Source organism: Leopardus geoffroyi, chromosome A1 (assembly GCF_018350155.1).
Source record: "Leopardus geoffroyi isolate Oge1 chromosome A1, O.geoffroyi_Oge1_pat1.0, whole genome shotgun sequence".
Lineage (NCBI taxonomy): Eukaryota > Metazoa > Chordata > Mammalia > Carnivora > Felidae > Leopardus > Leopardus geoffroyi.
In genome coordinates this window covers 190,649,210-190,673,398 of record NC_059326.1, presented here as the reverse complement: position 1 = coordinate 190,673,398, position 24,189 = coordinate 190,649,210, and the positions used below count along the sequence as shown (strand labels likewise).

The following is a 24,189-nucleotide window of genomic DNA, read 5'->3' as shown; positions in this document are numbered from 1 at the left end:
ATCTGGAATTTTAGTTGATGTGTTTAGTCTTTCAATCCCATCTTTTCTTTTTGTATAATTTATTTACAACACATTTGTTTTGAGATGGTTTTATCTGATACTCAGCTGCTATCCAACATTATGCCACAGGAACATCTCCATTTTATAGATGGGTAGAGTGGGGCATTAGGTCAGCAGGCAATTAGGTCTACATTTTCTGTAGGTCCCAGCAACACATTCAGGATTTTTATCCAGCCAAAAAATGTGCCAATCCATTAGTTAACAAATATCTATTATACATTTATTATAGGCCATGTACTGTGCTAGCCTGACCATCAACCTGGTTGATGAAATTTACAACTTAAGGCAGAAAACCAAATTTTTGTAAACAATTTTTTTTCTAATTTTTTGTTTTATTGTTGAGAGAGACAGAGCTTGAGGTGGGGTGGGGGGAGAAAGAGAGGCAGATGCAGAATCTGAAGCAGGCTCCAAGCTCTGAACTGTCAGCACTGAGTCTGATGCGGGGCTTGAACTGACAAACTGTGAGATCATGCCCTGAGCCGAATTTAAATGCTTAGCCGACTGAGCCACCCAGGCGCCCTCAGGAAATCAAACTGAAACAAACAAAAAAAAAAAGGAGTGGTTGAAAAAATAATGTCCTAATTGTGCAAAATTCTGGGAATAAATAATTCAAGATGTAGGGGCATATCACAAGGATGGCTGACCTGTTCTGGAGGACCAAGGGTAAGTGTTCTCCAGAAGGTGAAGGTCTCATGAGACATGGATGTTTTTATGTATAAACAATAATTGAGTTCATCAAGGAAAACATACTGAAAATCTACCAAATGCTAAGTACTATTCCAGGCACTAAGAATGCTAAGATGAACACGGCATGGCCCCACCATCATGAAATTTATAGTACATTACAGAAGGAAGACCAGTGGCCCCATGGGCCGAGGTAATGATGGACCATGGAAGGTTGCTGATGAGGGCAGGCACAGGGAGAGGCATGTAGCCTACCATCATAGTTCAGTGAGAACTTCTAGAATTAAGCTCCATGAGGACAGTGTCCCTCTGCCTGCTCAACAATGGGACCCCAACACTGCCTGGCACACACTCGTTGCTCAGTAAGTGTTTGTTGAATGAGTAACACCTGAACTCAGTTAAGGTTGGGTAAGAATTAGCAATGAAAGATAGCAAGGGCCTTTTAGGTAGAGCAGCATCAGAAAAGCCATGAAGCATGGAACAGTGTGGTTCCAAGTGGGATGGCAAGAGGCTGTGAAGGTAGAAAATGAGGAATGTGGAGTGGCAGAGGATGACACAGAGATGGGCAGGAACCAGTCATGCTGGTAAGTCTCCGTTTAATGCTGTAGGCAGTGGGAAACTATGGAAACATCTTAAGCTTGTTATGGTCTAGTTAAGAGGATAAGGAAATAACCAGATGAGATGATCAGTTATCATCTGGTCCCAGGTCCGAAATTCAGAGCCAGTAGAAACAAAGGGAGAGAGACAGATTCCAGAAATGCTTAGGGAGGTCAAGAGGAAGTGGACGTTGAACGGGAGGGTGAGAAAGAAACAAGTCTTAGATAATTTGCAAATTCCTTCTTGAGACTCTGGGCCATTGCCCAGCTGTCTGCTGAGACTGGGCACAGAAGAAGCAGAGCAGAAGTGTCCGTCTCAGTGAAAAGGATGAGGAGTTCAGATTTATAGTCGGTGAGGAAGGCACCTGAGGGACACACACACACAACACTGGCCTAACGTGCAGTTGGCAGATTTAAATCTGAATCAAACTCAGGAAAAGTTGGAGTTGCAGATACTGATTTGGGAGTCATCGGTCTCCAAGGAGAGTTAAAATCCTCAGAGCATATAAGAAATCCAAGAGCTGCATGTCCAGAGAGAGAAGAGCAGGAATCCTAAGAAACCCCAGCACTTAAAAGGTGGGCAGAGAAGGTGAGGGAGAAGGAAGCAGAAGAAACAAATGGCAGAGAGTAGAAAGTGAGAACTGTGTCAAGGAATCCAGGCCAGGAGAAAACGCCAAGGAAGAATGCAAAATCACATGTGCAACAAAACCTGCTGATAGAACATAAAGCCACACATAGACGAGGCCTGAATATAATAAAAATCTAGGCCGATAATTACTGAAATTGATCATTGTTTCTCCCAGCCTTCCTTGCACTCAAGGCATAAGAAAAAACATGATGGGTTTTCTAAGGCTCATAATTTGGTACAAGAGTTTATTTCTTCGACAGGAAAAGTGACCTGTTGAATGCCTAGGAGCATAAACTCTGAGGAGAAAATTCAGCATGTTTTCATATCCTACCACTCAGTTATTGTTGTTTTTCTCTCTGCTATTATCCCCTACAGCTGGAAATTGCAGGTAAGAATTCAAATCTCCTACCCCTGTTTTGTCAAAATCCTATAGTATTACAATCATTTGTGACGGATAAGCTGGAAATTGAAACCATCAAAGAGAAAAGCCATCCCAGGTCAGTTTTGTCACAGCTAATCTGTATTTTAAATTGGAATTGTCTAATGGGAGAGACATTTTGTAAACACAAACACTGCTGAGTGATACCAAACAATACTCCTCCTTCTCCTCCTTCTCCTCCTCCTCCTTCCCCTCCTTCTCCTCATCTTCCTTCTCTTCTTCAGAAAATGCCAAAAGCCCCAATGGAGGCACTCCAAACCCAGTGTTAGATAGAGTTAGACACCGAATAAATGGCTGGCGACATTTGTTTCCCATGAAACGCAGTGATGCTAACAGCTAGGGGATGGGGTAGGCAAGTGAAGACTACTCACTTCTGTGTTTTCTGTGCTACCTTGGTCCTTCCACTCTCAAGACCCTGACCTGTTACACAAGCACATTCAGGCAAAGGCAGGAGCCCCCCCGAACTTGCAAGAAAAGCAATTCTGTGAGAGGGGAACTGTGGTAGATTAAGTATGGTCTTCCTCAAAATTATGTGTACTCAGAACCTCAGACTGTGACCTTTTAGAAATAGGGCAACTTTGCAAATGTAATTAAAGATATTGAGATGAAACCATCCTAGATTTAGGATAGGTCTTAAATCCAATGGCAGGCGTCCTTGTAAGGAGAGAAGACGACACAGAGAAACACACAGGGAAGGCCACGTAAAGATGGGCGGAGATTGAAGGCATGTGGCTTCAAGCCAAGGAATCTCGGAGGCGCCAGAAGCTGGAAGAGACGAGAAGGGATCTTCCCTTAGAGCCTTCAGAGAGAACATGGCCCTGCTGACACCTCAATTTTAGGACTTCTGACCTCCTGCACAATAAGATGATAAATTTGTGTTGGTCTATGCCACTACATTTCTGGTAAATTTTTACAGCATCCTTGGGAATTCAAAAGAGACACAGTGATCACTAAGGTCTTCCACAGGAACAGCGGCTCTGGGGACGGGCACAAGGGATGACAGGAAGACTGACCCTCATTTAAAATGTTTTTGTACGCTTTGTACTTTCACCATGTATGTATGGTTATCTACCTAAAAGAAATTCATCACCATAACAACGATAAAAGAATCTTCAACTTAACCACACTTTTCCCAGGTCTATGGACTCACTGATACTTCTGATTAATATTAGACTTCCCTACAGGGTGAGAATGCATTTATATTAAAAAAAAAATACGAAAATATGGACAGTCTTGGCAGAGTTGTCATTGTAAATCAGTAAATTGGCTTATGGGTACTCTGGCAAAGTGGAATTCCTGTGGGATTCCACCCCAGACCTTGGAGCACTGTGAGAACACACCTGGGTCTCCCCAACGCTGCACTGCCGTCTCTGAATATGTATCTACCCCAGGCTTCCTGGCTGTGTGACCCTGGGCATGATATTTGCTCTCTCTGAGCCACAGTTTACTCATCCTAAAACGCTGATATTGCCCCAACCAATCTCCTATGTCCTTTTCAACCTTTAAATTTCTGGATGCCTTTGTAAAAAAGAATTTGAATGACCTGAGAAAATGATTATTTTTCATGGTAATTTTTTAAAAAGGATGTAAAGCTATGTTTAGTATAGAAAATCAGTATGTAAATACTTAAGAATATACAACAAACACATGCATACCTCTTGCTTCACAAGGAAAACTGAAAAGAAATACTGAAAGACTAGATACATCTGACATTGAGTGTAAATATTATAGGCAATTAAAAATTTTTTAATTAGTACTTTTTTATAATTTCTAGATTTTCTCAAATGAGAAAATTTTAACTGTAAAATATATATCATATGTTAATTACTGAAAACTCTCCAAGATGCCTGAGTCAAGAGCAAACTCTCAAGGTTTCGCTGAAGCACTGCCACAGTGACCTTCTAAGTGACACTTTGAAGATCACTGTTAGAAACACATCAACTCACAGCTGAAAAAGAACTCAGTGATGCTATTAGTAAAAGACACCCCCCCTAGATGCAAGTACTGGTGTACAAAGATGTTCAGGATATATATATATATATATATATATATATACACACACACACACACACACACACACACACACACACATATGTATGTATATTATATATTATATATCATATATATGTGTATATTACATATTATATATCATGTGTGTATATTACATATTATATATGTATGGAATATGTATGTGTGTAATATGTATGTATGTATATTACATGTTATATATGTGTATATTACATATTATATGTGTGTGTGTAATATGTGCATAATATACATATATATGTAATACATATAAGTCTCTAGAGCAAGATATAGACTTATATATAGGCAGAGAGACTTTTCTGTATATCAAAAATGGTTTGTTTGTTTGCTTTTAGATAATGAATGCATGTAAAAACTGGTGAAATCCAAGTAGAGTTTGTAGACTTGTTAATTGCATCATGCCAATGTCCATTTCCTACTTTGACCACGTGCTACAGTTATGTAAGATGTTTTTGGGGGAGGAGGGGGAAACTGGAGGAACATATAGATTTCTCTGTACTATTTTTGCAAGTTTGTGTTGAGTCTAAAACTGTTTCAAAATAAAAAGCTTTTAAAAAGTGGTTTAAATATCAGCATTTCATATGGTTCAAACTAATACATGCATGATACATAGTGACTTTGTAATAAAGATTTATTGAAAAAAATGTTGAATACATTTTAAAGTACGTTTAAAAATGATTTTGTAAATTTTTTGTGTGAAAAAAAATGATAGACGTTACTCTGTCGTGAGAAAAAAAAAATGATCTGAAAAGATATAGCCCAAACTGTTATGGTAATTATTTCTTCATCTTGTTCATTTGGGGTGAGGGCTTGGGAAGAATGTTTAGAATACAAGGACATTTCACTTTATAGTGTTTTGCTGTTTTCTTTTACAAGAGCATGTATTTATTTTATAACATAAAAATATAAAGTGTAAATGTTAAAACCACAACATAAAAACATTGCCTTGACTTTTATCATCTAGTAGGATAGGAAGCAGTATTCAGTGCATATGCTGGAAGAGCTCTGTTGAAGGAGACTCACATCTGCCCTTTCTAAAGAATGTGTCCTGTATCTGGATGATATAGATTAAGGGTTGCCAAACTATAGCCCAAGGGTTGAATCCAACCTGCTGCCTGTTTTTGTACAGCCTGAGAGCTAGGAATCATTTTAATATTTTTTTATTGGGGAAAAATCAAAAGAAGAATAACTCATCACACATGCAAACTACAGGCAATTCATATTGAATGCCCATCAGTAAAGTTTTATTGAAGTGCCCATTTGTTCATGTGTTATCTGGGGCTGCTTTTGTACTACAAGGGCAGAGCGGAGTAGTTGAGACCACCAGCATGGCTGGTAGGACCTAAAATATGTACAGTCTGGCCCTTTACAGAAGAGTTTGCTGACTTCCGGTATAGTTAATCCCTGGATGCAAAAACAACACCCATGGAGTCAGGGAATTAAATGTGTTATATCAGAGCACAATTTTAATGCTAAAACCTTCAGACCTTCAGACCCTAGAGTGATGAGACTTCCCCTCAAGATGGTTATGCCTAAGGTAGTGGATTTGAACTTACTCACTGAAATAAAACTACATGCTATGTGCAGATCTGGAATGGCATTGAATTTTGAGTTAAGAAAATCTTTTAAAATCCATTTTGAACATCACCCCGTTTGCCATCCCACTGGTGGAAATTTGCTTCAAAATTACTTGGAACTCCCTGTAAAAGTCAACTTATTGAGCACTACAGTATGCCTGGCAGAGCGATAAGCACTTCATATAAATTATCTCACTTCATGCTTATACCATCCATTCTACAGACATAAACTGAGGCTGAATAAGTTTAAATCACTCTTTCAAGGTAGCACAGATAATAAAGGAAATTTGAACTCAACTCTGAATGACTCAAAAAATCATGATTATAACCACTCTGAGAGGAAAGAAAAAGAGCATATTAGCATCCTATTTGAAAATACAAACTCTAGCCCGTGGGCTACGTGCCAGAAATCAACTGGAAATAAAAGCACTCTATATTCTCAGTGGGTCTGTTTAAAAACTGATAACTAAGTATTTTGACTCATTAAATTCATAGACACAGGACTCATCTGTATGTACTTTTAAAGCAAATTTAGTTCTGATATAAGTCAACTCAATGATACAATCTTAACACAATCCTAGGACTTTAAAAGTGACAACTTCAAGCCTTCAGGTGTTCTTCCATAGGTAGCAGCTGGCTTATGCTGCCCCCTTCTGGACCACTGGTGGTATGGCCTTAAAAATTCAAAGGCAAGATAAAAAAGATCCTTCTGAGAGTATTTTAGATTTGAAAAGAATTCGAAATTATCTCCTCTGATCCCCCCCTTTTTAAGGAAAAACTAAAATCTAGAGACAGTTTCACTCATTCAGGGTTTCACAGTAATGAGTAACGAAGGAAGTGACTAGAACCCATATTTTTTGTACTTGCCTGGCAGCACTAATGCAGATCTGGAATTTCAAAACGGCTTTTGAAAACAGAAACACAACTTTCTTCAATTCACATACTTGTTTTAAAATTTTGGAGACCTCTGAATGTTTTTAATATGTGCAATGATCAAAAGAGCACCATATGCTGAAATAAATCAATCATTCCATATGTGAGTCAGGTGTTCCTTAGCACCAAGGGCAAAATTGGGTAAGGACCTTTTTTTTTTTTTTTTTTTTAAATTTTGAAAGGGAACAGACAGCAAATTGGGTTGGCACCCAATGTGGTTCATAAAGAAGAAGGAATGGTAAGATGACTTCACATTTCATGCAGATGAGTTAACAGAAGGAAACTCTAGAACACCATTATTTGAGAGTCACTGAGTTCCGGGGCACCTGGGTGGCTCAGTTGATTGAACATCTGACTTCAGCTCAGGTCATGACCTCACAATTTTTGACTTCCAGCCCCACATTGAGCTCGTTGCTGTCAGCATGGAGCCAGCTTCAGATCCTCTACTCCCCCCACCCTCTCTCTCTCTGCCCCTCCCCTGCTCACTCTCTCTCTCTCAAAAAAGTATATATATATTATATATATGATATAAATTTTATATCACATATATATCTATATATTTTATATATTAATATCACATATTTATATATTTATATATGTGATATGAATTTTATATCATATATATATTTTTTTAAGTCACTGAGTTCCAAACTTTGCGTCAAACTTCCACTGCCTCCAAGGATGCCCCACCAACAAAAATGTCGTCATCATTATGAGAGCCCAGAGTTGTCACCTCAAGTCACTACTCTCACGTGCCAATATGAAGTGAAGCAGAGCTAAGACCTCATCCCTAATCCACCATCCCCACCCCCCCAACCCCGGACTCCTCTCTGCAGGGCACTGCTCTTCCTACACCAGCTGATTGATTTTGGTTGAGGGAGGTGGCGAAGTCCTCACTTTACCAAGGAACCTCAGAAATGCTAACAACAACAATAATAATAAGTGGATACCATATACCAAGCACTTAACTATACTACATGCCAGACACAATGCCAAGTACTTCCATGTCAAAGCACTTCCATGTTTGAGCTCAGAAAATGCTCTGCAGTCAGGCACCTGGTGGCTCAGTCGGTTAAGCACCCAACTCTTGATTTCAGCGCAGGTCATGATCTCACGGCTTGTGAGTTTGAGCCCTGCACTGGACTCTGCACTGACTGTGTGGAGCCTGCTTCAGAGTCTCTGTCTCCCTTTCTCTCTTTCTCTCTCAAAAATAAGTAAACCTTAAAAAAAAAATTTTTTTAAAGAAAATGCTTTGCAATAGACACCGTTGGTTTTCTCACTGCCCAGTGAGAATCCTGTGGCCTAGAGATGTCAGGTGACTTGCCCAAGTCACGTAGCTAGGAAAGGAAAGAGCAAATCTCAGAGCCAGGATTATCTACCTGCAGAGGCCAAGCTCTTATCCTCTGAGCTCTACAGTCTTTGGAAAATATGGCAAATGCTCACATACAGTTGCCATAGAAAGTTCAGTGGTGGAGAGTGAATGATCTTGCTATTTTGTGGCAAAATAGGAAGAAATCCATTTGGAATGGAACCCTAACCTTTTTTGCTGCTTTGATGGGTGCAGTTTTTGGAAAGGAGATCTTTCTAACTATTACTTTAATATTTTAATATTAATAATATAATTTTTGCAATTTATTATAATTTATTATAATAATATTAATATATAAATAACTATATATTTCTAACTATTATTATTGATGATGATGATAATGAGCACAATGTAAGCAGCTGAAAGTGCACAAAACACTTTCACATTATCACTCTTGAACTTCAAAATAAATCTACCGAGGGAAGTAAACTTCAGCAGAGTGCTTGAAAGAGGAGGCAACTGAAACTTAGGGAGGTCCCATCTCTTGCCCAGGACTGCACAGCTAGTAATGGTCACCAGTCAAGCAGTGGCAGTATCAGAGCCTGTGAGATTTATCTGAGGCACGATTCTTATTGATTGAAAACTCTTCACAATGTTAGAGCAATGTTATCTGATTCCACCTTCCATGTCTGCCCCCCTCTGCTGGGCTGCTGAGCACCCCAGAGTTCAACAGGCGGCCATGCCAAAGGGCTTCAGTCAATGACTTGTTCACAGTGGGAGAACCGATACCTTGCCTCATCACAGAACCTGCCGAGGTATGTCATTACCCTTCCCCCTGTGACACCAAAGATCTCTCCAGGGCCTAGATCAGTGTCGGAGGAATATTTCGGTGTGCAGAGTGGTCACCCAGCTCACTGGGTTATCCGTCAACGAGACCCCATCTTAGGACTGGCTCCATGGTCTATTTCAGTGGCTGAAATAGACACCTTACTTCTTTTTCCCTTTGTTTGCTTTACCACAAACATACTTCTCGTAAAGCTTGGCAACTCCCTTTGTTTTTATTTGGTTGACCTTTCTGAAGGTGAGCTGTTAGATGCTAGAATTACACAGATTCAATCCCAGCTTTATTAATGAAAAAATATCATTTGTACGGTTGGTAGAATATAATGCTATTGTGAGAAGAATCATGAAAATCCATTTTTTGTCCTTTGCCTTTATCCCCAGACTGCCAGCCTACAACTGATTCAAGCCTGTGAACAGCGTGGGCATGAGAGATAAAACAAATCGGCTAATGCCTCACGAAAGATGTTGACTTTGAAATCAACTGCATCCAATTTCTTTCCTCCTAACAACGGCATTTGTGAGTGAAAATGAGCTTTGCTTCATTCCCCTGCCTTCCTCTGTTCCTTCTGCTGAACTTGTACTGAAAACAGCAATTCCCCCTACAACTTCTTTATGTCCTTGATCAACTGAGGACCCAGAAAAAATGTTAAGTTCTAACACGGCTCAGCTTTGTCTTTAATAAAATAGTGCAATGTAGGGGAAAGAGCTCTGATTTGAGAGCCAGAAGAGAGTCCTATCTGGGGCCTCCTTCCCACTTCTCTTTGAACTTTTTTATGCCTGTGTGCCTCAGTTTCTTTCTATGTAGAACGAAGAGTGCACACTACACCAGCAACTCCTAAATGTCTTCTTGGGGCCAGGGATGGGATGGCTTCAAAAGAATCTCCTGGGGCGCCTGGGTGGCGCAGTCGGTTAAGCGTCCGACTTCAGCCAGGTCACAATCTCATGGTCCGGGAGTTCGAGCCCCGCGTCAGGCTCTGGGCTGATGGCCCAGAGCCTGGAGCCTGTTTCCGATTCTGTGTCTCCCTCTCTCTCTGCCCCTCCCCCGTTCATGCTCTGTCTCTCTCTGTCCCAAAAATAAATAAACGTTGAAAAAAAAAAATTTAAAAAAAAGAATCTCCTGAGGAAGTTGGCTAAGCATACAATTTCTTAGACCCACCCCCAGGGTAGGTTCTAATTCTTCAAGCCTTGGGTAGAGTAAGGCAATCTATATTTTTACTAAGCACCCTGTGTTTTCAACCCATGGCCAGGTCTGGTATATACATGAACTGGATGACCTTGAAGTTCAAGGTCTTGGTTCCATCCCCTGGGAGGTCAACATGAGATCAGATTGCTCCACACTTTCATTTATTCTATCCTCACTCCCTTTTCTCTTACCTCCATTTCTAGACCAAACCCTACCTCTCTCATTTTTGACTGATCCCCTTCTGCTACACCAGGACAAACCTTGCTCCCTTCACTATCTCCTTCTCTAAATATCCATCCTCAAACTTCTTGAAAGAACACCTAATATTCACTCTCTAACAATTGCTTGTCTTGGACTTCAGAGCATCCACCCAGAGAGCTAACACTGTTCACCTAATGGTTCACAGCCACCTAAGGGCCTCATCCTTCTTGACCAGCATTCTGAATTTCCCAGTATTTGACTATACCCTCCATAACTTTTGTCAGCTCAGCCCTCTCTGCACTCATGCTCTGCTGGATCCCTTCCTACTTTTTCTGTCTTCATCCCTGCCTCCTCTTCCAATGTAGTTGTCCCTTTATGGGGTTGTACCTTTTCATTTCTCCCTCCATCTCACACAATATCTTTAGGTGATTTCACAGAAGCTTTCCATTTTCCCTCTCCTAATGAGAAAATATAATAAAGTGCTTAAGAGCTGAGTTTCAAGAGCCAAGAGACCCAGGGTTCAAACTCTGGCAAATTTAACTTCTCCAAACCTCAGTTTCTTTTCCTTTATAATGGAAGTAATGATAGCATCTTTCTCACAGATGCAGACAATGCCTCACAATGAGACACTGTGCCCAAGCCTGGTATATAAAAAGCATTTGGTAAGTGTCATTTATTATCAGTGATTCCCCAAATCGTATCTAGAGCCCTGAACTGTCCCTTATGAGATAATATGTATTAAATTATTGGTGTATTTTTAAGTCCCTGTTCAGCAATTGTAACCTGAATCATGGTAATTATTATTTGATCAGAGATAGGTGCCAATCATCAAAGACACCCATTCTCACCCAGGCATCCGTAAGTCAACCCAGCCCCATATTCCCAACTGCCCATTAGACATTCCTCAGGGGCCCTTCAAACTCCAGCTCTCCCAAACAAATTCACCCTTTTTCCTGGGGTTCCTTACTAGTTAACCTGTCACATCAATCTAACCTCCCAAGTACAGAGAATGAGTCATCCTTCATTCTTACTCTGGTCACTGTCCTCCCAATCCTAACTCCTATGTGGCTTTGACTCTGTCCCCTCTCTGTAGTTACTGCTGCCATTATTCTACTCTAGACATTCATCTCTGGTATGAATTATTACAAAAGGCTCCTGGGTAGCCTCTCTGCCCCCAGGCTTGCTCCTTCTCATACATCTCCCACACTCTTACCAGAGCAATGTTTCCTAAAACAGAACTGGAAATATCATTCCCTACCCAGAAAACATGAATGGTTTCTCATGACCCTGGAATAAAATCTAAATTCTTCAGCCTATCAATCAAGTCCCTTAAGAACCTAGACCATTCCCAGCTTCTTGTCTCTATTAGATTAAACTAGACTATTAGACAAGCTCCAAAGATTTCATACTCTTATCAAGTTCCCTTCTTTTTGTTCATGCTCTTCTTCCTGCCTGTTCACCCTTCCCTGCACAATGAAATATTCTCATCCTTGAAGAACCAATTCAAAGATCATTAAGTTAAATTATGCTGGCCATCCTTTCCAGGAGAGAATCCATCTTTCCCTTCTTTGGGCCCCCAGGAAAACTTTCCATACTTCTATCCCAAAACTAAACCCACTGGATGACTGTTTGCTATACATAGCCTGTCTATCTTACTAAAGTGTGACCCCTTTTAGGACAGATGTCATGACTTATTTATTCCCATGCCATGTATAGAAAATCAATTCAATAAGCCATGTTTAAGTAATGACGGATTTGAAACGCCTTTACCAAAAAATCATATTACCTATTTCCAAGTACCCAAAACAAATTCCAAGATAAAGAGAAAAGTCTCATCTCCAACCACTTTGTCCCCTGAGAATCCCTTGGCTCCTTGGAAAGGCCAGCTTGCTCTGGACCATGAAGCTTTGGATGACTTTGTCAAACAGAAAGACACAGTAACAGAGCAGCTGTTTCTGAAAGCATTCCCTCCCATTTTCTGGGCCCCAGTTTCTAATCTTCTCAGTTTCCCAGATTTCCATAGACAATACTCCTCCCTGGGAGTTAATGAACACAAGTTTAAACCCCCTGAAACCTGGGTGTGAGTCTCAGATCTCTCTCTGTCTAGCTGTGCGATCTCGGGCAAGTCACTTCACATCTCTGAGCTCCATTTCTAGGCAGTCTTAGAGTGGAGGCAAGGATTTGCCACCCTAGGTAGGCCTTTACACATGATGTCTACAGCAAATGCCTTAAAAGTAGAGGGAGCACTGAAGCAGGAGATAACCTACTTGGAGTTGTCCTATGAAATGAATAACATGAATCTGGAAGTTCTTGCTTGGCACGACTCAACCACAGCTCTTTTTCAGGCATGACTTGAATTCCACGCCTACATTGTAGAGTGGAGCCTCTACAGACTGAGCAGTATGAGAAGGACAAAACAATTCAGAGGCAGCAGGAGATGAAATGTGTCCATAAGCAGGAATAAAACCAATCATTAAGAATTCTGTAGAGCCATCTAAAAGGGAGTCAGTGAAGAGCTTTCAGAATCTCAGATTTACTCCAGTAACAAGTAGAGAATTACTACCGTGAGATTTTAAAAGCTCTTGTAACTTTCCCAGGTTTGTAATTTTGTCACTCATTGGCTGTTTCCCTGGTGCAATTAACAGATTAAAAAAAAATCATAAAACCAAAAGTGTCTGTGTGCTTATAAGGAACAGCAAGTCAGTTGGGAGCTGGTGAAAGTGGCCTCTTGTTACCCTGCCAGAGAGACCTATAAATGAAGGTGTGTGAGTAGGAATAATAGATGTGTGAAGAAGAAAGGAAATGGGGATAGGGCATAAGGACTATCATTTACTAGCCAGTAATTAGATATCAGGTATTTTTCTTAGGCGTTTCCTCACTTAACAGTCCTATGAAATAAGTACTAATATCATCATCACTGTACGTTTTGGGGAAACTGAGATTTAGAGAAGAACAGAACAAATAACTCACCTGAGGATCTAAAAGAAAACAGAAACACAAAAATGGCAGAGCTGGGATATAAGCCTGAGCCTTCAGACTCCCCAGTGAGCTTTTTCAACCCCCCACCCAGAGCTACCCTGGAGGCTGTGAGGATAAAAGACTAGAAAGAAAGGATCTGAGACGTTACTGAGGCAGTAAAAGAACGGAAGGCATAATCAATGGCAGACTTAATCCCAGGCCATCAGATTATGACTTCAGAGTCCCTCCCCAGTAGAGGGAACAAATTGGAACAAATTTGAGGGAGGGAACAAATTTGTCTTGAGGGAACAAATTGGAACCATTTCACAAATTCCTGCTGCCAAGCAAGAAATGAAATGAACCCTCAGGCTGGATGGAATGCTTTGAGTTCCTAGGTACCTGGAGGGGTCAGAGTTTGCATTCTTCAAACAGACTCTGTAGCTCCGGGGTGGGGGGACGGGAGAAACCTATGCAAGTTTTTATTGTTGTTTGTTTGTTTGTGTTTGAATGATGGTTCCAAACCACTTGGAGCTTTGCAGAATTCTTGGAGAATCTAAAGATATGTCCTAGACTTTTCCCTCAGAAAAATGCATGTGCACATATGCACACATAATTATATATGTAATTTCAGGGGGTTCATACCACCCCCAGCCCGTCCACAGACAACTCCACCCAGGAGACCACAGACATTTAAAATTTAAAATCTCCGAGGCCTGGTGTGAGTCCCAGCTCTCCCTCTGCCCAGCTCTATGATCTTGGGTAAGTCACTCCATGTCTCCGAACTCCATTCTAGGGAGCCATGGAGTGGGGGCGAAGAACTATCACTCTGGGTAATGCTGACTTTAGGGAATAATAATTTTGACCAGATCTTCTTGAAGAATTGAAACCAGCTGTCATCCACGGAAGGCTTGCCATCCACAATTACATGAAGAAATGAGGAAGGAATCAGGGATATTTGGCCAGGGAAAGAAACCCCACAGAGTCACGTGAGCTCTCTGAAAGGAGTTGAAAGCACTTTCATGTGAATGAAGAAAGCACTTATCCTGACTTATTCTGTAAATGGCTCCAGACTGGGGAGTGAGGGGTGGGGAGAAGCAGCACAGTATGATGTCAGAATGGCAGCAGAGTTGAACAGACATGGGTTAAACCCGTGTCATCATTTACCAGATAAGTTACACATAAAAAATACACATTAAATACACTTAGTACAGCACCTAACACATAATTAAGTCTGCGGCAATAGAAAGTGCAATTATTGTTACAAATGTTTCATTACAACCAGTGGGATGAGAGGACAGTAAACGGAAAGAACACCACCATTTATTTCAGACAGGAAGGCAAGACAAAATAAAATAATATCTAAGAGCTTGGACTCAGAGCTAGACTTCCTGCATCAGGAACCTGAGAGTAGTGTGGCCTTGGAAAAGTTGCACAAAATAGGGGTATGAGCATCTGCTAAAAAGGAATTGAATGAAGTGGCCCATGAGAACAGCTTTGCACTGCACCACATATAATATGCGTTCAATAAGTCCTGGTTTCTTCCATAATGAGTAAAGGTTACACAGAGATAGACCTGCTTACAGCAAGCTCCTTCTCAGCAATGCAGCCTCTAGATGTTGCTGCAAGTATTCTCTCTCCTCCAGGATTTATCAAGGAGGAGTAAAATAACAATTATCTGGGATATTACAGAAGAGGGTGAAACATCAAGATGACCTCTTGTTTCCTTGCAGTTGAATGTAAAATAGCCTGAGATTTAAATGGAATGAATGATAACATTTTGAGAACTCCTTGCCCACTCTCCATCATTTTTCTCGTTGCTACCTTCTCTTCTGCCAGGAAACAGCCCCCACTTTTACCCCACGCCACAGACAAAGAAGGTTTGGATCTTTGGCATCTAGCTTCACCTAAGTTAACAACAACTAGTCCAAATTTCCCGTCTTCCCGCTGAATGAGGTAGCGCCAAAAAAAAAAAAAAAAAAAAAAAAAAAAGCCAAAACTTTTCAACATTAGGTCACCCTTGCATTTCACCTTGATTTATAGTCTTCCTTCAAAATGTATCCTCTTTCCACTTACTCTTGCCCATCCTCTCCAATTCTATCTGCTGAGCCTTTGTGAGTGATGTTACACTGCCTCCTTCACAGAGTTACAGCACCATTATTTGGCTATACATATGGAAAGACACTCAAACGCCTTGTTAATCAACAAAAAATGAGACAAGAAAAAATGAACAACAAAAAAATGGGACAGAATTTTCTTCTCAGGAGATTGAAAAAAAATTTAAATAAATGGTCATATCAAGTATAGGGGAGATGTAGGAAAGCAGACACTGTGGGTGGGAAAATAAATCGCCAAAGCCTTTCCAGAAGACAATTTTGTAATGGTTAGTAAACTTAAAGTGTACATTTCTTTCAGCCTAGGATTTCTCCTTCTTAGTCACCACCCTAGACCGTTAGACATAGACACTTAAGGAAGCTCTCACATACAAGGATGCCCCTGCAAACTACCTATGGTAATGAAATATTAGAACACCTCAATGTCCCTTCGTGGGCATTGGATATTATAAGTATCCACAGTATAAAATTCTATACAGCAATTTAACATAATGATATATATCTACATGGACTGGAAAGGAAAGTAGTCCAGTATATAATGCTAGGTAAATAAACAAAATACAGAAGGCTGCATACAGTATAATAGAATTTTTTTTAATTCACACAACAGAACAAAACTGCATATTTCTATACACACACATAAGGAAATAGAAAAAGATCTAGGAATGGTCCTCTTTAACTAATAGCAGTGATTTTATCACAGGAAGGGCTGGGATTAAAGACAGGGAGTCAAAGAGATTTTTTTCCTACTTTTTATGTATCCCTAACAAAAATACATTAGTGTAATATTTGTGTAATTTACAATAAATTACTATTTTTTTTTAAATGAATGGATGATTTTCTGGCAATTCTAGCTTCAAGACAGAAACAACTAAGGAAGAAGGGGAATCCCAACACAGGGGTTTCAGAAAAGAGGCAGAAGAGGGAAGAAGCAAACATGACTGCTATTAGCTGGTTTCACTTTCCCAGCTTGTGGGAAGATGTAGGATGTGACCACCGTGGAACCAAAATAGCCAAATCCCAAGACAAACAGGCAGATGGCAGATGACAGATTGTTCCCACGGTCAAAGCAAAATCACCCTCACGAGCACAACCCCTTACCTCTTGGCTGAGGAAAAGTCACTGACTCACTCATTTCCCACATTGACGTCTGGGACGTTGACTGGAGACCCCAACCTTCAGATTCTGAAAAAAACAAAACAAAACAAAACAAAAACAAAACAAAACAAAACAAAACAAAACAAAACAAAAACAAAGGAAAAGAGAAAACAAACTTAGGTAAAAACTTGTCTTTTTTGTTTTTGGTGCCCCACTGTCCCCTAAACTAACTTCTGTCATAAAAAAAATAAAAGTAGAATGGGGCGCCTGGGTGGCTCAGTTGGTTGAGCATCTGACAGCTCAGAGCTTGGAGCCTGCTTCAGATTCTGTGTCTCCCTCTCTCCCTGCCCCTCCCCCGCTCATGCTCTGTCTCTCTCTCTCTGTCAAAAATAAATAAACATTAAAAAAATATCTTTTTTAAATAAAAAATAATAATAAAAGAAGAAGAAGAAGAAGAAGAAGAGCTAATGTTTACAGAGCATTCAGTTCATGCTGTTCTAAGTGATCTACAAGTATCCTCTCATTTAATCTTCAGAAAGAGACACAGGATAGGTGTTATTATTATTCCCATTTTATCAATGAGGAAGCCAAGACCCAAAGAGATTAAATAACTTTCCCAGAGTCGTACAACAGTTAAGAAGTGGGTCTTGTACCCAGGCAGTGTAACACCAGAGCACACACCCTGTGCCATACTGCCTCCCTATATTGTACTAACACAAGAACCGATTCATTTATTTACCCCATAGATATCTGTTTTCTTCTACTTGACTATAAGCCCCATTAAGTAAAATCTGCCATTTGAGCACTTACTAACATGCCAGGCACTCACCTAAAGCCATTATATCCATGAAGTTATTCAACTCTCCAACTCACCTGGGTATCAGCCGAGGCCAGAAACCCCTGGCAAAAAGGAATAAAACAGAGAGCCCAGCCTGGGCACTTCTCTCTAGCACCCCCCCTCCCCCGCATGGATGTAAATCGTGCCTTATTTTAGGGTATTCTCTGCCCTTGGACCCCTATTAAATACCTAAAGAAGTCTTGAAGGATGAAAGATCACATGAATGAATTTCTCTCTCTACTATAGAAAGCCAATGATCAAGTGAGGACGTCCCTCAAGGAAGTCAACAAAGATCATTGTACTGGGAATTAGGATGAGACAGCTAAGCACTGCCTCACCTGGAATGGAAAGGCAAATACTCCAGAAATGTGCTACCATGAGGAATTGCTTAAACAAATCAAGGTCAGTCTCTCTCCCCACCCCCCTTTCTCTCTCAAAGCCACAAGAATGAATGAACCACAAATGTGGTCCAATTTGTCCTAGATAGGGTTCATGGCACACAGGACCCAAAATTCATCTTCAGTTATCTCATTCAATAGCATTTTACTCTCCTCAACCTAAGAAATGAGGAAAAGAAAGAGAAAGAAAGTGTCCTCATACCTCTGGATGTAAGCAAGGCAATGTTTCCAGAGGTCACCTCGGTGCTTCTCTCAGAGTCACTGGAGAGAAAGAAACTTTCTGATTCTGGAATATAAAAAAAGTTTGATAAAAGAGAGCTGCAAAAATAAGTGTTTGTGCCGAGTGGTGGGATCCAGGGCTATTTTTATACTTGTCTTTGCTCCTTTTTATATATTTCAGGTTTTCTTCAAGGATTGCAAGTAATTTTTTAGGATCAAGAAAACTACAAATGTCATAGTTTAAGGTGATTATTTTAAACACCAAAAACAATTAAAAATACATACAAAAATTGGCTGGTTTATGGTTCATGAACTTTAGGTGACAACCCAGAGTATAACAGAATTAGCTGATTCAATATTATAAAGCTATTTAAATTATCCAGGCCTTACTGAGGCAGCTGAGACAACTAAGAAAGCCTTCACACTATCTCTTAATGAGTTTCCAATAGCATTACCTTGGTATCAGAGGTTGAAACATGGTGGGCACTTTGATAAGCCCTATAAGTAATGAAGCTAGTAAGTCAGTGAGGGTCCAAGATGGAGGATCAAAAACGACTTGGGGGGGAGGGGCAGGAAGGAAAGAAAAAGAAAAGAATGGAAGGGAGGGAGGAAGGGATTGAGAGAAGAAGGGAAGGAAAGAGGAAGGAAGAAACAAAGGTAGAACTAGTTCATCATCAAGGGATATTTTAAGGCATCTGGAGGCCTTTCCTCAACCAATCTCTAATGCCAAGGCAGAGACTTAACCCCTGGAAGAATAAAACTGGGGTCTGACCCCAGGTGACATATCCTAGCTGTTGCATAAATATCTCTAAGATTCCTGGAAGGTCAACTGGAGAACCAAAAAATCTGACTTTCAAAAAATAGGGGGCAAAAAAGGAAACCATAAAACAAAGAAAAGGAACAGATTGATGAAACCACATCCTCACTCACACACACGCACATACATACAGTTATAAACTGAACTATATTCCCCAAAATTCAAATGTTGAAATTCTAACCCCCAATACAGGAAATTGTGCCCTTATTTGGAGAAAGAAAAATTAAGTAAAATGAAGTTATATGGATGAACCCTAATTCAATATGACTGGTGGCCTTATGAGAAGATAAGATTAGGACAGAGACACAGAGGGAAGACCATGTGAAGACACAGAAAGAAGGTAGCCATTTATAAGCCAAGAAATCAGTCGTACTGACACCTTTGTCTCATACTTCTAGCCTCCAGAATTATGAGAAAATAAATTTCTGTTGTTTAAGCCCCCTGCTCTGTGGCATTTGTTATGACAACCCTAGCAAACCAGAAGGCACACACACAAGGGTAAGTCTCTGAACTGCCCCATTCAGTAAAAGAACCCTGTTGCAAGGGACCCAAGATACATCTGACCGGCAGAAGGGAAAGAATGGCCAAATGTACCATGTACCTGTAGTGAAGGTGGGTGCTCCCATTGAAGGCTCAGTGGTCTCAAGAGCTGGGGTTGCTTCAGGAAGAAAGGTTGATATTGTTGGGGGGCATGTGGTTGCCACAGCTGTGAGGGTAGTCTGAAGTGGTGTTCTGGTTGTGAGTTCAGGTGTAGTCACAGCTGTTGTTGGAAGCATAGCTATGGTTGTTGTCATGGCAGTAGTTGTTGTTGGGCGCTTGGTTGTTGGAGCTGTAACCGATATAAGATACATGGTACAAATATATGTGGGATCTGTCCATTTCTCTGTTTCTGCTGCCCTCACCTGGTCCACTGGCCTGGACCACTGGAATGCCCATGAAAGTTGGGTTTCTTGCCCCTACTCTTGACCTTTCTGATATGCTTTTTACACATTGGCTAGAACAATCTTTTAAAATGACAAATAATTATGTCGGTCCCCTACTTAAAAGATTTTACTGGGTCCTCCTTGCCCTTGAGATAAAGGACCCAACCCCAAAGTTGGCCCACAAAAATTCCACTTGATCTGGCTCTTTCTTTACAATCTCAGGTCTCCACTTTACTCTTCTCACTTGTCTCCAGCCCACTGGCTTTTCTTCACCTCTCTAAACAGTGACCTCACACTGGAGGGACTTTGTACCTGTTGCTTCCGAGCCTCTCTCTTCATTAGGCTGACTCCTACTGAACCCTCATGTCTCAGCTAAAAGGACACTGTTGTAAGGAGGTCACACATATTCTGCAATCAATTAGGTTTCTGGGTTTTGTACTCTATAGTTTACCCTCACTTTTATTTTATGATTATGGTTTAACACCTGCTTCTCCCACCAGACTGTAAGCTCCGTAAGGGAAAATCTGCTATTTATTTTGTTCTCTGCTACAAATCTAATACCTACCACAATGTTGGGCACATGGTAGATATTCCAAAAAGATTGCATCAGTGAGCAAATGAACAATTGCATCAAAAGTGAGCCCAAACATGAAATTTTAGTCAAGCAAGATGAAGAAGCTCAAGTTCTGTTGTACAACTCATACCTAAAGTTAACAATAAGTTGTATACTTGAAAATTTGTTAAGTGAGCAGAACTCACCATAGGTGTTCTTTCCACAATGAAATAAAATTAAAATCTGTAATAAAAATGAATCCAAGGTGTTCAACATGGGATGAGAATGTAGTCTCTTTCATATATTAACAACAAGTTCATGCCGACACCACTCACCCCCTAACATTTGAGTTTGGGTTCATCAGCCACAGTTATTCTACATATGCTACCATCTCTTAAATATGTCAAATTTTGATTAACTCTAACAGATTTCAGTGAGCTTAGAAATGACCCATAGATATTGAGTTCAACAAGTATTTTATAAAATAATAGCTGGTTATATCAGGCTTGAAAATAGAAGACTTGGATTAGCCTCATTTAACTTTAATAAAACTTCAGTAAATCAGAAAAATACCTTTTCTATCACAAAGTCGCTTTTAAAGAAAAATATACTAAAGTATATGAAAGTTCTGAAATAAGAAGCATCCACATAAGTCGTTCCCAAATTTTAGAGTGCATTGGTGTCACCTGAGAATCCTGTTAAACATGTGGCTATAAGCATATGATCCTGCCTTCCAAGATGCCTACCCAGTCAGGAACAAAGCACAAGAATCCCCCATCTTTTTTCTTTTAAGTTTATTTATTTATTTTGAGAGAGACGGAGAGAGCGTGAGTGGGGGAGGGGCAGAGAGAGAGAGAGAGAGAGAGAGAGAGAGAATCCCAAGCAGGCTCCATCCTGGCAGTGCAGAGCTGATGTAGGGTTTGAACTCACAAAACCACGAGATCATGACCTGAGCGGAAACCAAGAGTTGGACGCTGAGCTGACTGAGCCACTGAGGTGCCCCGATAACCCTCCATCTTTGATGCAGTTTGAACATAGAGCTTACTCTGAGAGACACCATTCCCAACAAGCAGGAAAGGTGATTACTGTTAGCATAATTCAACCAGAGGCTGCCTTCTATGCAGCTCAAATCTTTAAGAATCCCACCATATTCCAGTTTCATCAAAAGCAACTGACAGTAACAGACGGAAAGGCCACCTGAAAACTGCTGTGATTGTCTCCAAGTCTCATGCCCTTTCCCCTTTGCTGGAAGTTGCAAACTTTGGCTAATGGGCTGAAGCTGACCCATGGACACATTTTATTTAATTTATATGGTATTTTTTAAAAAATCTTTGCCAACATATAAAAATCAATGTCATACACGTAAAAACTGTGAAATCTGAAAACACTGTGCACAAAGCAACAATCTTGTAATAAGAAGCAGATGTCTTTTGTAGACTGACCCTCCAATTCACTGGTTCCCTTCCCATGCACCCCCTGCCCACTCATTTCTGTGGTCTTCTTGGCCCCCATGGGTATTTGCTCCATACTGTGCCTCCTCTAGTCATAGCAACACATCTTAAAATTAATCTGCCCCCTCGTGCTTAAGCACCTACAGCCTCCCAACACCACCCAGTACATCCATTCCCCATTAACTGTTGAATCTATCCTTCCACAGACACAAGCCCCTTCATGTACACACCTCTCCTCAGCTGGAGGCGAATGTTCTTTTTCACGTCATTGAACCAGCCAGGGACCTCTATGCGGCAGCAGTATACACTGTTGTCACCTTCGTTGGTGTTCAAGATGGTCAAGGAGACATTGCCTTGTCGGATATTGCCCTGAAGTTCATATTTTGATGACTTTCTGGACAACACCGTCATCCCATTAGTGTGGAGAAGCTCATTGTTGCACTTGGATTTGGGACACGGGCCCTTGCCCCAGCACATGCTGTTGCTGTTTTCAGACCAGGATGAGTACTTACAGGGCAAGGTCACCGACTGACCCAAAAACCCTCTCACAGTCTCTGGTGCAGCTGGAACTGTGAGGAAAGATGAGAAAAATTAAGGCTGTGCAGTACTAAAATCTCTCAAATATACTGCATGATGTTTGTGCAGCTAGATGCTTCCAGGAAGATGAGAAGAGTCATTATGTATACTTTTTAGCCTAAATTCTGATGTGCCCTTAGCCACTGCTGAGTCCCTAACTCCACACCCTTTTGTCTCCCAGTTACAGATAGCTGACCCACCTCATGGTCTGAACTCATCTCCATAACAAGCCCTTTTTGCTGATTTAAAAAATCTGTTCTTGAGTACCATTCCAATAAGCCAAAAACTTTTCCAATGAAAAATCCAACTCTTTAATCTAATTCCACTAACTCATGTAAACACATCCAGAACTAGCACTCTACCCAGTGTATCCTCAATAAACAGTGGCCATGTACTGCTGACCTGACTGCTTGGGACTCCCTCCATTTTCAAACCCAGAGAATGCTGTGGCAGCAAGATAGGCTGTTGAACTACGTTCCATTGTCCTTCTCTCCTTTCAGTACTGGATCTAGAAATTGATTGCTCTGGACCATTTATTTGTTGTTAGAGAACATGAAGTTAGGTGGAGTTTGAACACTTTTTTAATGTTAAAACTGGAAAGAACCACAAGAATTAGAAAGAATGGCACCTATGCATAGAAAAATGCCAAGGATTAGTTTTACTATATTAGTTGTGTGAGATGGAAGGTATCGCTATTTCTGAAATGAAGCAGTCCTATTTCCCAGCTTTGCCTGCTCATCAGCATGACCTGGGGAAGGTGTTGAAAGTGCAAATTTTATTGCCCAACCCTGAATCAGAATGTTTGAAGCCAAGGCCCATGGAAATTCTCCAGGTCATTCTGATATCACTTGCTAGTCACCCAGGATTTGAGGACCAGTGGACAAGCTCTTCTAAGATTACTTCCATTGCTAAGAATCTGCGAAACATTTTCACTGCTGCAAATGTTAAGCTCACTGGGTTAATTGAGCATCAACAATTGTTCTAACAATTGCTGGTTCTAACCCTCCACTCCCAAAAAATGCTACTGAAGACAGGCTGAAGCTCCAGATCATCAGGACTCCACCTGCTTTCTCTAGGGTACGTAGGTCCTGCTCTGTTTTCTCCAAGGTACTTTCTTGTGAGACTCTACATTCACTGACTTTGTTGGCCCATTGGGCTAAGTTGTATAGCACATGGCCAAGAGTACCAGGTTCCTCTCTGACCCAGGTATCAGGAAGGTTCCCATAACCCTCTCTAAAATAAGGTAAGCACAAACCAAATTCAGACACGCCCTGAAATTTCAGACCCTGAAATCACAGTTTATTCATTTCATTGTAGTAGGAATGTTTCAGTGACCATAAATGCTCTAGAAGTCCATTTAGCCTACCATGAAACAAGGAAAAATAAATACATAAGAAATTCATTGTCATCACCTTCAGCTCTATTACCAACAGAACATATGCACCTAAAACTAGTAACTTTCTCAATATGAGCTTATTCCTATGAATGTTTGGAAAATTGATTAAAAATATATGCAGGAATTATTTCTGCTGGAGATTAAACAGTTTGTTTTTCCAGTATCATACTATAGAAAGAGGCATCCTACTACTCAGTAAGAAAACACCCAATATAAAAATTGACAGAAGACATAACAGGCATAGATAAAGAAATACAAGAAGCCAGTAAATTTCATCTGTAAGACTGGCAAAAAATTTAGAATGCCAATAATATCAAAGTTGGCCAGACAGGGACTCAGGAAATGGCATAGA

At 40.6% G+C, this 24,189-nt stretch overlaps 1 protein-coding gene across 3 annotated transcripts in view; it reads right to left on the bottom strand.

Annotated features, from left to right (window-relative positions):
- TIMD4 (T cell immunoglobulin and mucin domain containing 4) overlaps positions 1 to 24,189 on the bottom strand; it is a 31,999-nt gene that overhangs the window by 5,239 nt on the left and 2,571 nt on the right. For 2 of the 3 annotated variants that reach the window (XM_045436297.1, XM_045436306.1), the window contains exons 2-5: positions 22,096 to 22,434; positions 19,540 to 19,767; positions 18,105 to 18,188; positions 16,670 to 16,753 (exon numbers count right to left, since the gene is read on the bottom strand). In XM_045436297.1, the coding sequence (XP_045292253.1) occupies positions 16,670 to 16,753; positions 18,105 to 18,188; positions 19,540 to 19,767; positions 22,096 to 22,434 (735 nt within the window). Of the gene's footprint in view, positions 1 to 6,545; positions 6,705 to 16,669; positions 16,754 to 18,104; positions 18,189 to 19,539; positions 19,768 to 22,095; positions 22,435 to 24,189 lie in introns of those variants that run through there. The other variant, XM_045436314.1, reaches the window with a different exon arrangement.